General features: G+C 40.5%; 1 protein-coding gene across 1 annotated transcript; it reads left to right on the top strand.

Moving 5' to 3' along the window:
* The first annotated feature begins 4,844 nt into the window (after window positions 1–4,844).
* DUSP12 (dual specificity phosphatase 12) lies at window positions 4,845–11,739 on the top strand. The gene is made up of 6 exons (XM_061120260.1): window positions 4,845–5,242; window positions 6,174–6,287; window positions 6,381–6,499; window positions 7,881–7,977; window positions 8,285–8,471; window positions 11,334–11,739. The coding sequence occupies exons 1-6, from the start codon at window positions 4,860–4,862 to the stop codon at window positions 11,493–11,495; spliced, it is 1,062 nt and encodes a 353-aa protein (XP_060976243.1). The 5' UTR covers window positions 4,845–4,859; the 3' UTR covers window positions 11,496–11,739.
* The last annotated feature ends 394 nt before the right edge of the window (window positions 11,740–12,133 follow it).

Raw genomic sequence — 12,133 nt, 5'->3', positions numbered from 1 at the left:
GCAGAAGAGGGGAAATTTCCCTACTCATTGCTCAGCATAAATATGCACTTACAGCAAATATGTTTAAAGGTGAAAGTGTTAAATCATACTGTGACTGTGCTCTAGAAGATGAAACATTCTGAGAGCAACCATAAATGAAAAGGTAGGGTGATGCATATTCTTATCTGATTTAGGCCTTGTTACATAGAATGAGTGATGTCTTTTTAAAATGCACGCCACCACATACTTGAATATCTCTTAGAATTTTTGCTTAATTCATATTTATCAATGATATAGGCTTGCTCCTAATAAAATAAACAGATAAATTGTGTGTGTGTTGGGGGTGGTGCATGCCTGAGCCTACCAATGCTAGGTAGAGGCATAGAGCCTCCTCTCCTCTCCTTGACAAGAAGCAACCCAGCTCCCTCTCTAAAGACAAATTTCTTTCCCTGGGCCAAATATCCACTTTTGTTGCAGGTTGCCATATATGCATTTCTCCCTTTTAAGGGAGGCTAAGTAAAGGCTATGGTTTTTCCAGTGGTCAAGTATGGATCTGAGAGTTGGACTGTGAAGAAAGCTGAGCGCCGAAGAACTGATGCTTTTGAACTGTGGTGTTGGAAAGACTCTTGAGAGCCCCTTGGACTGCAAGGAGATCCAACCAGTCCATCCTAAAGGAGATCAGTCCTGGGTGTTCATTGGAAGGACTGATGCTGAAGCTGAAACTCCAATACTTTGGCCACCTCATGCGAAGAGTTGACTCATTGGAAAAGACCCTGATGCTGGGAGGGATTGGGGGCAGGAGGAGAAGGGGACGACAGAGGATGAGATGGCTGGATGGCAACACTGACTCCATGGACATGAGTTTGAGTAAACTCAGGGAGTTGGTGATGGACAGGGAGGCCTGGCATGCTGCGATTCATGGGGTTGCAAAGAGTTGGACACGACTGAGGGACTGAACTGAAGAAAATATATTTTGCAAAGGGCACATGGTGCCACCTAGTGGCTAAGCATACAAATACACAAGCTGGTAAATACTCAGCTTTGGGAATTGAGGGAATGTTTCACCCAGATAGAGATAAACACTGAGCCAGGCTATATAAGTATTCAATAACAATTCAGATATGTCTCCCACTACCATCCTTGAAGAAACTTACATTCATTTTAAGGAGTTGAGGAAGAAAAGCTAATTTCCAACAGAAAACTAATAAAACTGACAGAATGATTTCAGTTCAGTTCAGTCGCTCAGTTGTGTCCGACTCTTTGCGACCCCGTGAATCGCAGCACGCCAGGCCTCCCTGTCCATCACCAACTCCCGGAGTTTACTCAAATTCATGCCCATCGAGTTGGTGATGCCATCCAGCTATCTCATCCTCTGTGGTCCCCTTCTCCTCCTGCCCCCAATCCCTCCCAGCATCAGGGTCTTTTCCAATGAGTCAACTCTTCTCATGAGGTGGCCAAAGTACTGGAGTTTCAGCTTCAGCATCAGTCCTTCCAATGAACACCCAGGACTGATCTCCTGTAGGATGGACTGGTTGGATCTCCTTTGCAGACAGAATGATTTAGGCTACCTTAATAAAATGTCTAGGAGATTAACCCTTAATTCTCCCCCCTCCCATTTTTTCAGAATGTAAATATCTATGATTGTTAACAATGAATAATTTTAATAATACTTCTTGAAAAGATTCAAATCATAAAGTACTCTGCATATAAGTTAAATAAGCAGGATGACAATATATAGCCTTGACGTACTGCTTTCCCAACTTGGAACCAGTCTCTTGTTCCATGTCCAGTTCTAACTGTTGCTTCTTGACCTGCAAACAGATTTCTCAGGAGGCAGGTCAAGGGGTCTGGTATTCCCATCTCTTGAAGAATTTTCCAGTTTGTTGTGATCCACACAGTCAAAGGCTTTGGCATAGTCAATAAAGCAGAAGTAGATGTTTTTCTGGAACTCTCTTGGTTTTTCAGTGATCCAGCGGATGTTGGCAATTTGATCTCTGGTTCCTCTGCCTTTTCTAAATCCAGCTTGAACATCTGGAAGTTCATGGTTCATGTACTGTTATACAGAAAGAAGTGTATTAAGAAATTATACAGGAAGAAGTGTATAAACCCTATCATGTACGTCTCCTCATGTCAGCTCCCAGAAGTAACCATTGTTAATAGTTTGATACATATATTTCAGTACTTTTTATATATTCCATATATGCCCACCCCCAGCATTCTTCTTAGTGATTTGCCCTTGCTCCTGTCAAAACACTATTAGGTTATTTATTTATCTTTTACTCCAGTTTTTCTCTAAGTTCCTCGAGGGCAAAGACTCTTACTCATTTTGTAGCTTCAGCATCTACTGTAGAGCCTGACACACAGGAGAGGTTTCCAGGACCATAAAGTGAGAAAGGCTGAGTTGATCCAACCAAGGGCTCAGAAGATTGCTAACATGACTCTGCAGCGAAAACACCAAGTGAGCCTTTGAGATAAAGCCTTTGGGAAGGGTAGGGACATGACACGGAAAGGGAAGTATACAGTGTCTTTTCTGGAACTCCTTTCCCTTTCATCTCTAACATTCAAAAGATGGACTAATCAGCACCATTAGCCCAAATTCTGTGGGGCAGGGGACACAGAGGTGAAGAGGCGAAGTCCTTACCCTTCAGAGGTTCAGAGCCTGTGGTGGGAGTAAGGGAAGATCCCACTCTTCCTCTCTCCCTATGGGCTGCCCACTTAAGTGTTTCCAAGCACAAGTAGTTGCTGCTTCCTCCGTTTGACTTAGACGGGGGTCAAGTGTCCCTGCCCCAAGCCTCAATCTCTTTGAAAATCATAAAGTCATATATGAGAAAGGGAAAAGCAGACCCTGGCATCCAGTAGCTGGCTTGGTGCTATGAGGTAGATCTTCCTTAGTGTTGCTACAGCTGGCCAGGCACTCACAGTTAGGTGTTTTTTCCTCTCCTGCGGAACAAAAACAACTTCACAGAAAATCAACACCACACAAGGCAACTCTGAGATCATGACGAAGTAAGACAAAGACCAACATAATTATGTCTGAATAAGACAGAACTTGAACATTGTCCAATTACAAAATACCAAACATACCTCTATTTTAGCTAAAGATGACTAACCGCTATTTAAAAACAATTACGATGAAAAAAACACATAAAATTTACTCTTTTAACCATTTCATCTGGAAAAACAGAAACTGTATATCAATTGAACAACTCTTCAATTCTCCCTCCCTGCAGCCCTAGGCAACCATTATTCTATTCTGTTTATATGATTTAGCTTTTTCAGTTACCACATATAAGTGATAAGATGCAATATTTGTCTTTTTCTCTTTGACTTATTTCACTTAGCATAATGCTCTCAAAGTTCTATTCATGTTATCACAAATGGCAGGATTTCCTACTTTCATTTGGCTAAATAATATTGCATAATATATAAATCACATCTTTACCATCCATGCTTAGATGGACACTGAGGTCACTTCATGTGTTGGCTGTTGTGACTAACATGAGAGTGTAAATATCTCTGTAAGATTCCGATTTCATATCCTTGGGACATATATCCAGAAATGGGATTGCTGCATTTTATGATAGCTCTGTTTTTTAAGTTTTTGAAAAACCTCCATACAGTTTCCGTAGTAGATATATCCATTTATAGTCCCACCAACAACGCGCAAGGGTTTTCTTTTCTCCACCATCCTCACCAACATGCTAACTACTGTTTTTATTTTTTTTTAATTGCCATACTAATAAGTGTGAGGTGATATCATGGTTTTGATTTGTATTTCCCTGATGGGTAGTGATATTAAGGATCTTTTTATGTACCTGTGGGCCATTTGTATGTCTTCTTAAGAAAAAAAATCTCTTCTCAGTTTCTCTGTCCATTTTCTATTTTTATTTACAGCTGAGTTGTATGAGTTCTTTATATATTTTGGATATTAACTCCTTATCAGATATATGGTTTGAAAATATTTTTTTCCATTCTGTAGGTTGCCTTTTCATTTTGTTGATTGTTTCTTTTGCTATGCAGAAACCTTTTAGTTTGACATAGCCCCACTTATTGCTTCTGGTGTCATGTTCAAAAAGTTGTTGACAAGACTATTGTTTGGTCATGGTACTCTTGCTAAAGATCATTTGAACATATATGTGAGGGTTTATTTCTGGGCTCTTCATTCCATTCTGTTGGCCCATGTTTCCGTCTTTATGCCAGTGCCATGACTGCTATTTCTTGACCAATACAGGTTTAGGGTCTCTCTAGCCTTCTTTCCCTTGGGTAAGATTTATTAACATACTGAATCAGAGAATCACCCCTACTTCCTGACAACATCCAATCCAGAGCAAAGTCCTGCTTCCATAGTCCCTTAGCCCTAACTCATCTAATATAAGCTCAGATTCTGTAATGCATGCTAACTCGCTTCAGTTGTGTCTAACTCTTTGCGACCCTATGGACTGTAGCCCGCCAGGTTCCTCTGTCCATGGGATTCTCCGGGCAAGAATACTGGAGTGGGTTGCCATACCCTCCTCCAGGGGATCTTCTGGACCCAAGGGATTGAACCCAGGTCTCTTAAGTCTCCTGCATTGGCAGGGGGGTTCTTTACCACTAGCGCCCCTTGGGAAGCCCAAAATCCTGTAATAGGATCTTCCTAACATTCTCTTCGGAGAAGGCAAAGGCAAAAAAATCTCAACGCTAAGAGCCTAAGCATCCCTGTAGGTATTTGCGTTAGGGTTCAGAAGCCGCTGCGAATGGGATTTAGCTCCGCCCAGGCCGAAGTTACGTCACCTTCCCCAGTAAATCCACATTCCTGCGGTCGACGAAATCCTCCAAGACAGCAGGGCGCAACTCAGCCCGGCCGGTCTAAAGTAAGGACGTTCTAGCCGATTGCCTACTCGATGGTAGGGCCCGCCGCAGCCCGGCCTCCGGGCGCCGCCATGTTGGAGGCGCAGGATGGTAGCCATGACTGCGAGCACCAGATCCGCAGCCAGAGCCGAGCCCGCTCTGCCAGGCATATGCTGGAGGTGCGTCCGGGGCTGTTCTTGGGTGGAGCCGCGGCCGTCGCGGAGCCAGACCACCTGAGGGAGGCGGGCGTCACGGCAGTGCTGACCGTGGACTCGGAGGAGCCTGACTTCCAAACGGGGGCTGGGGTCGAGGGTCTACGGAGTCTCTTCGTGCGAGCGTTGGACAAACCCGAGACCGACCTGCTCAGTCATCTGGACCGCTGTGTGGCCTTCATTGTCCAGGCTCGCGCCGAGGGCCGCGCGGTGCTGGTGCACTGGTGAGTGGTCGGGTCGGTGGGGAGAGCGACCCCGCCACGCTTCGACCCTGCCCCACCTCGCCCTTTTTCTCTTAGGGCCCAGGAGAGGACCAGAGGGCTGCCGGACCGCCAGAACCTCAGCTCCCTCTTGCGTAGTCTTGTGTCAGAGAGGAGTGGGCAGGAGACGGTCCCCTGATGACGCGCAGGCATTTCGTTCATTTTGTTTGTGTTGGTTCATTCTGCCGCCGCTGAGTTTTCGAGGGTAGGAAGAATCTTATCCCTCGCTTAGATAAATGACTAAGTCTCTGCACCTAAAGAGTTTAAATCTCTTCTCGAGTAGCCAGACACATACTGAGGAAATGCAGACTAGGATGCGAGGTGTGTAGTAAGAGAGATTAACAGAGGTTAAGGTTATTCAAACTTCAGAGGGAGAGCAGGTTATTTTCATTGTGTGTGTTTGAGGCAGGCGTGGCTGATGTAGGGGAGATTTGGGGAGAGAAAAATTGATTAGGACGTAGCAGTGGCAGAAAGAGTGTAATTACAACAGTTTACGCTTACTGAGTCAGCAATTTTACAGTCAGCCTTTGTTATAAATATTACATAAAGAACATAAGGTAGTGATAAAATAGAGGTTTCGGACCAATCTCCAGGGCCTTTAAAGCCAAGGGGAAAAGAGTTTAGATTTGTTCTGAAGCCATTATAAGATGTTAAAAATTTAGTGTACTTATTGTTCAATAGGTAATACCTTCACATGGTTCAGAATTAAAATGAATAAGGAAATAAAGGAATACTTCTTTTGTAAGCAGTAGTATTTCAGAGGCAAAGGATTTACTTGAGTAGAAGAAGCAGACAAGAAGTGGACCCAAACTTTACCATTTATGGGGGTGGGTTTTTTTGTTTTTGTAATTGTTGCTATTTGATATTTTAAAGGTTTTTTTTTTTTTTTTTCCAGTCATGCAGGGGTCAGTCGAAGTGTGACTGTAATAACCGCTTTTATGATGAAGACTGACCAGCTTACCTTTGAAAAAGCCTATGAAAACCTTAAGACTGTCAAGCCAGAGGCCAAGTGAGTTACTTGTTACAGTAGTAATTCTGCTTTTTGTGATGCAGTTTTATTTATTTAAAGAAAATTTAACTCTGTACCTGTTTGCCCTTGCAGGATAAATGAGGGGTTTGAGTGGCAACTGAAATTATACCAGGCAATGGGCTGTGAAGTAGATACCTCCAGTGCAGTGTATAAACAATATCGTTTACAAAAGGTTACAGAGAAGTATCCAGGTAAGTAGTAATTGGCAGTAGGTATTCAGTCCTTTTTTGGCGTCCCTGGTGGCTCAGCCTGGGTAAAGGATCCTCCCACAATGCGGGAGACCTGGGTTCCATCCCTGAGTTGGGAAGATCCCCTGGAGGAGGTCATGACAACCTACTCCAGTGTTCTTGCTTTCGGAAATCCCATGGACTAAGGAGGTTGGCTTTATTTTGGGGGGCTCCAAAATCACTGCAGATGGTGATTGCAGCCGTGAAATTAAAAGACGCTTACTCCTTGGAAGGAAAGTTATGACCAACCTAGATAGCATGTGAAAAAGCAGAGACATTACTTTGCCAACAAAGGTCTGTCTAGTCAAGGCTATGGTTTTCCTAGTGGTCAAGTATGGATCTGAGAGTTGGACTGTGAAGAAAGCTGAGCGCCGAAGAATTGATGCTTTTGAACTGTGGTGTTGGATAAGACTCTTGAGAGCCCCTTGGACTGCAAGGAGATCCAGCCAGTCTATCCTAAAGGAGATCAGTCCTGGGTGTTCATTGGAAGGACTGATGCTGAAGCTGAAACTCCAATACTTTGGCCACCTCATGCGAAGAGTTGACTCATTGGAAAAGACCCTGATGCTGGGAGGGATTGGGGACAGGAGGAGAAGGGGATGACAGAGTATGAGATGGCTGGATGGCATCACCGAGTCGATAGACACGAGTTTGAGTAAACTCCGGGAGTTGGTGATAGACAGGGAGGCCTGGCGTGCTGTGATTCATGGGGTCGCAAAGAGTCGGACACAACTGAGCGACTGAACTGAACTGAAGGAGCCTGGCTGGCTATATAGTCCATGGGGTCACAAAGAGTCGGACACCAGCAGCTAAGCACAGCACATTCAGTTCTAGAAAGATGTGGCTTGCTCTGACACCAGATGCTTCAGGTGCATTATTTCACTTTTGAAACTGGTACTTTTATTTCATTTTGAAACCATGGTTTAGCAAGAAATAGCTTGTTCAGGGTCACATGGTTTGTAAATGGCTGGCTCGAATTTGAAGTCAGGCAGTCTGTGCCTGGAAGTCAAGGGCTGCATCACTGGGCTCTCCCACCTCATCCTCATTTCTCGACACTGGAGATTTTTTAAAATTTCTGAGATTAGCATTTTGTTGTTTAGTTGCTAAGTTGTGTCTGAGTCTCTTGTGACCCCATGGACTGGCTCCTCCGTCCATGGGATTTCCCAGGCAAGAATACTGAGTGGGTTGCCATTTCCTTCGCCCGGGGATCTCCCCAACCTAGGGATTGAACCTGCGTCTTCTGTATTGGTATATGGATTCTTTACCACTGAGCAACTTGCCTTTTGAATTTTGTCTGAAAATGCAGAGTTGATTTTGACAAATGGATACATTTTATGTTATGTAGAATTGCAGAACTTACCTCAAGAACTCTTTGCTGTTGACCCATCTGCCATTTCACAAGGATTGAAAGATGGAGGTCTCTACAAATGTAGAAAGTGCAGGTAAAATATTTTGTATCCTCTGGAGATTTTACTTTGTCTCAGTAGAATAGTACTGAAAGTTTCAGTTTCTTAAAATCTTGTAGGAAGAATTTGTTTAATTGAATAATACAGAAATTTCATATTCAGATCTGGTTTCAAGAAGAATATGAATTCTTAAAAGTTACCTGGTTACTTGTAAAAGTTATCAAAAATTAAAATAGCATAATCAATGTTATGTTAATTTGCCCTCTAAGAAATACTGCACATTTAATCTATTTTTTCATCCTTTTGGAAATCATTAATGTTTTTGTTTGTTTGGGGGTTGCAGGCGATCTTTATTTAGAAGTTCTAGCATTTTGGATCATAATGAAGGAAGTGGTCCTATAGCCTTTGCCCACAAGAGGATGACACCATCCCCCATGCTTTCCACAGGGAATCAGGCTCAATGTACATCTTATTTCATTGAACCTGTACAGTGGATGGAATCCACTTTGTTGGGAGTGATGGATGGACAGGTGAGAACACATTTTACTTTCTTTAGTTGTATTATGTCATCTGTATTTTGTTCTTTTTTTCATTTTAAACCATAGTTTAGTGTTTTACTCGATCTTAATTGCTTTCTTTCTAAAGATTATATCTCTGTTGTATAGGCAAGATTCTATCAAAGATAAATTAGTTAAATAAAAACCAGGTGATCTAAAATAGTGATCCACTTTTTGGTTGAGAGCTTTTGGTCTCAGTTAATTCCTTTTAAGGCTGTTGTTTATATTTTTTCAAATTAAGACAAACTAGAATATATTTAGCAAAATTTGAGCTTTGTAGGAAGTAGGGCAAATCACAGATTTTAAAGTTAGATTTAAAATTTCTTCTTAATCTTCCTTTTTTCTCTTTCAGCTCTGTGTATCTCTGTTTTCTTGATTGTTTCAGTTTTATATGTTTGTTACGAGATTCTTTTTCATTTCTTACTAACTCTAAAGAATGCAGCCCATATGAGCACCCTGTGACAGCTCCAACTCTCTTTTAGGTTTACTTGGTATTAAGTAAAGATACTCTTAATCTAAGATGTAACGATGTTTAAAGATCATCTACATTTGTATAGTGAGTTTTTATGAAACTCTCACTGTATTTCATTTGAAGAATACAATAATTTTATAAAATAGAGCAGATATGTATTCACATTTTATACACAAGGAAACTTAATCTACATTAGTTAATGTCTTGCCTAGAGGGGGTACCCTGTATTCAAACCCATGTTTTCAGATGCTGCTACTTTGTTGAGAGATAACTCACTTACCATGTGATTCACTCATGGAAAGTGTACAGTTCAGTGGTTTTTAGTATGTTCACAGGTTTTGGAATCTGTCACCGTTCTTATCACTGCCAGATAAACCTTGTACAGTGGTCACTTCCTACTCCTGATACTATTTGTTGAAGTCCACTTTATCTCTTTTTTCTTTTGTGGCTTATGTTTTGGCCCTGCTGCTTTTATTTATCTTGACTGCACCTCGTGGCTTGTGGGATCCTGGTTTGCTGACCATGGATTGAACCCTGGCCCTCAGCAGTGGAAGCATGGAGTCTTAACCATTGGATGCCCATGGAATTCCCTTGCTGCTTTTATTTAATCTGGAAAGCACCCAGGATAAAGGCATTGTATTTTATTTTTTTGTGAAATATTCTAGGTCACATTTGTGCATACTTCTTTGTATGTTTATTTTCTTGTAGAATATATACCTAAAAGTGGAATTCCTGGCTTGAAGAGTGTACATTTTAAAATATTACTAATATTCTGGGATGGCCTTAACAATGCCCACACAAATTTGCCTTTCACTAACGTTGAATGCATGTCCTCATTTCCCCATACGTTTGGCCTATGGATATTATAAAATCAGTAAGGTTGTGTCTGTGAGATGAAAAATGTTAATCCTAAGGTGTCTTCATTTGAATCTCTGACTACTGCTGAGACCAACATCTTTATATACTTATCAGCCATTTATACTTTGTTTTGCAGAAAATTTCCTTCATATCCTTGGCCCATTTCTGTGGGTTTTGTCTTTTTCTAAGGAATTTAGGAGCTGTTTATATAGTCTGATGTTTCACGTAATGCAGGTGTTTTCTCCAGTCTGTTGCTTATCTCAGCTTTGAGATACACAGTTCTTTGTTTTTTGTTTTTTTCCAGTGTATTGAGATGTAATTGATATACAGCATTGTATAAGTTGAAGGTGTATAGCATAAGTGACTTGACATACATATATTATGAACGTGGTTTTTTTAAATTATGGTAAAATAGTCATAACATAAATTGACCATTTCTGTTCTTAGTGTGTAATTCAGTAGTATTGAGAGCATTCACATTGTGCAACCATCACCACCACCTTCCCCAGCTGAAGTGCCGTACCCATTAAACACTAATCCCCCACCCCCCTTCCCAGTCCCTGCAACCGCTGTTCTGCTCTCTGCTTTTATGAATGTGACTCCTCCAGGTGCTGCATAAATTTGTGGCTGGCTTATTGCACTTGGCATAATATCCTCAAGGCTCATCCATGTTGTAGCATGTGTCAGAGTTTCCTTCCTTTCTAATGCTGAATAGTGTTCCCTTTTATGAGTATTCCACATTTTGTTCATCTCCTCATCTGTCCACAGATGTCTGGGTTGCTTCCTCCGTTTGGGTATTGGGAATAATGCTGCTGTGAACATGGGTGTACAAATATCTGTTTGGGTCCCTGCTTTTATTTCTTTTGAGTATAACCCAGAATTGGAATTACTGGATCATATAGTAACTATGTTTAATTTTTTTGAGGAATGTGGTATATTTTGTCAAACTAAAAACTTTTAGATATTTATGTAATCAATTTTAGTTCTGAGTTTTATGTACAAACTTTCTTTATAGTTGGTTTAAAGGTAAACACATAATGTGTATGGATAATGAAAGATTTTTCTGTCTCATTTTGTTTATGATGACAGTGTATTTAAAGTATGGATCAGGTATGCTCATGTTACTGTACTGTTTGCTTGAAATGCTCTAGTCTTAGTACTAGCTAATTAGAAATAAAAATTTAAGTCTTTAGGTAAAAAAAAAAGTCAACATAAATGCCACAGTCACGAAACCTTCTGTTTCATGTCGCAGCCTTCACCTTTCTCCTTTCATTCTGGAATTAAGCTATTCCTCTTCTATACTCCCAGAGTACAACATGCTTAACAATTACTGTAGTCTACTATCTATTATAGTAAATTGCCATTACATTTCATCTCACTGAATAGATCATCAACTCCTTGAAGGTATGAGCCATATCTTACTGTTTTATATCCTGTGTTACCAAAGATGATTATTTGTTTTACATAAAAGTGAAAGAAAAAGTAACACATGTGTTTTCTTTTAGCTTCTCTGCCCCAAATGCAATGCCAAGTTGGGTTCTTTCAACTGGTACGGTGAACAGTGCTCATGTGGTAGATGGATAACACCTGCTTTTCAAATACATAAGAACAGAGTGGATGAAATGAAAATGCTGCCGGTTTTGGGATCACAAACAAGAAAAATATGAACTTGTTACATTTGATAACTTGCTGATAAGTGCTGCTCTTCTTATTGTCATCCGTGGTAGATTGTGTGGTTTTTAGGCCATTAACATATCATTTGCAATGTGAGAAGGTAAAATCACTTGATGTTACTCAGAAATTATACATTGTCAGCTTCTTATACTGTCTAAGTAGAATACTTTGTATAGAAATCAGAACTTTTTAATCATGTAAATTATACTTTGATATTAAAATATTCTATAACCTGGATACTTTCTTTATTTCATATATATTAAAATTTGTGATTTTTTTCCCATCTTTTTAAAAAATTTATTTTTTAATTGGAGGAAAATTGCGTTACAATCTTGTGTTGGTTTCTACTGTGGAAAAATGCAAATCAGCCATAATTACACATAGGTCACCTCCTTAAAGTTGTGATTTTTGGAATGTTACGAATTCTTCAGGTCTAAATGGACAGAATAATGTCCAAAAGTTTAAAACTGTCATATTTAAGCAACATCCTTTTATTTCTAGAAATGTAAAGCAAATTTGCTTGGATGTGTTTTGACATTTTCTTTTAAGGGACATTCGTAAAGCTACATAAGTCTGGATTTTTCTTAGAAATGTAGAAGGAAAGGACATCAGTAAAATGCTGACTAAAATG

Source organism: Dama dama, chromosome 20, assembly GCF_033118175.1.
Source record: "Dama dama isolate Ldn47 chromosome 20, ASM3311817v1, whole genome shotgun sequence".
Lineage (NCBI taxonomy): Eukaryota > Metazoa > Chordata > Mammalia > Artiodactyla > Cervidae > Dama > Dama dama.
This window is presented reverse-complemented; position numbering and strand designations above follow the sequence as displayed.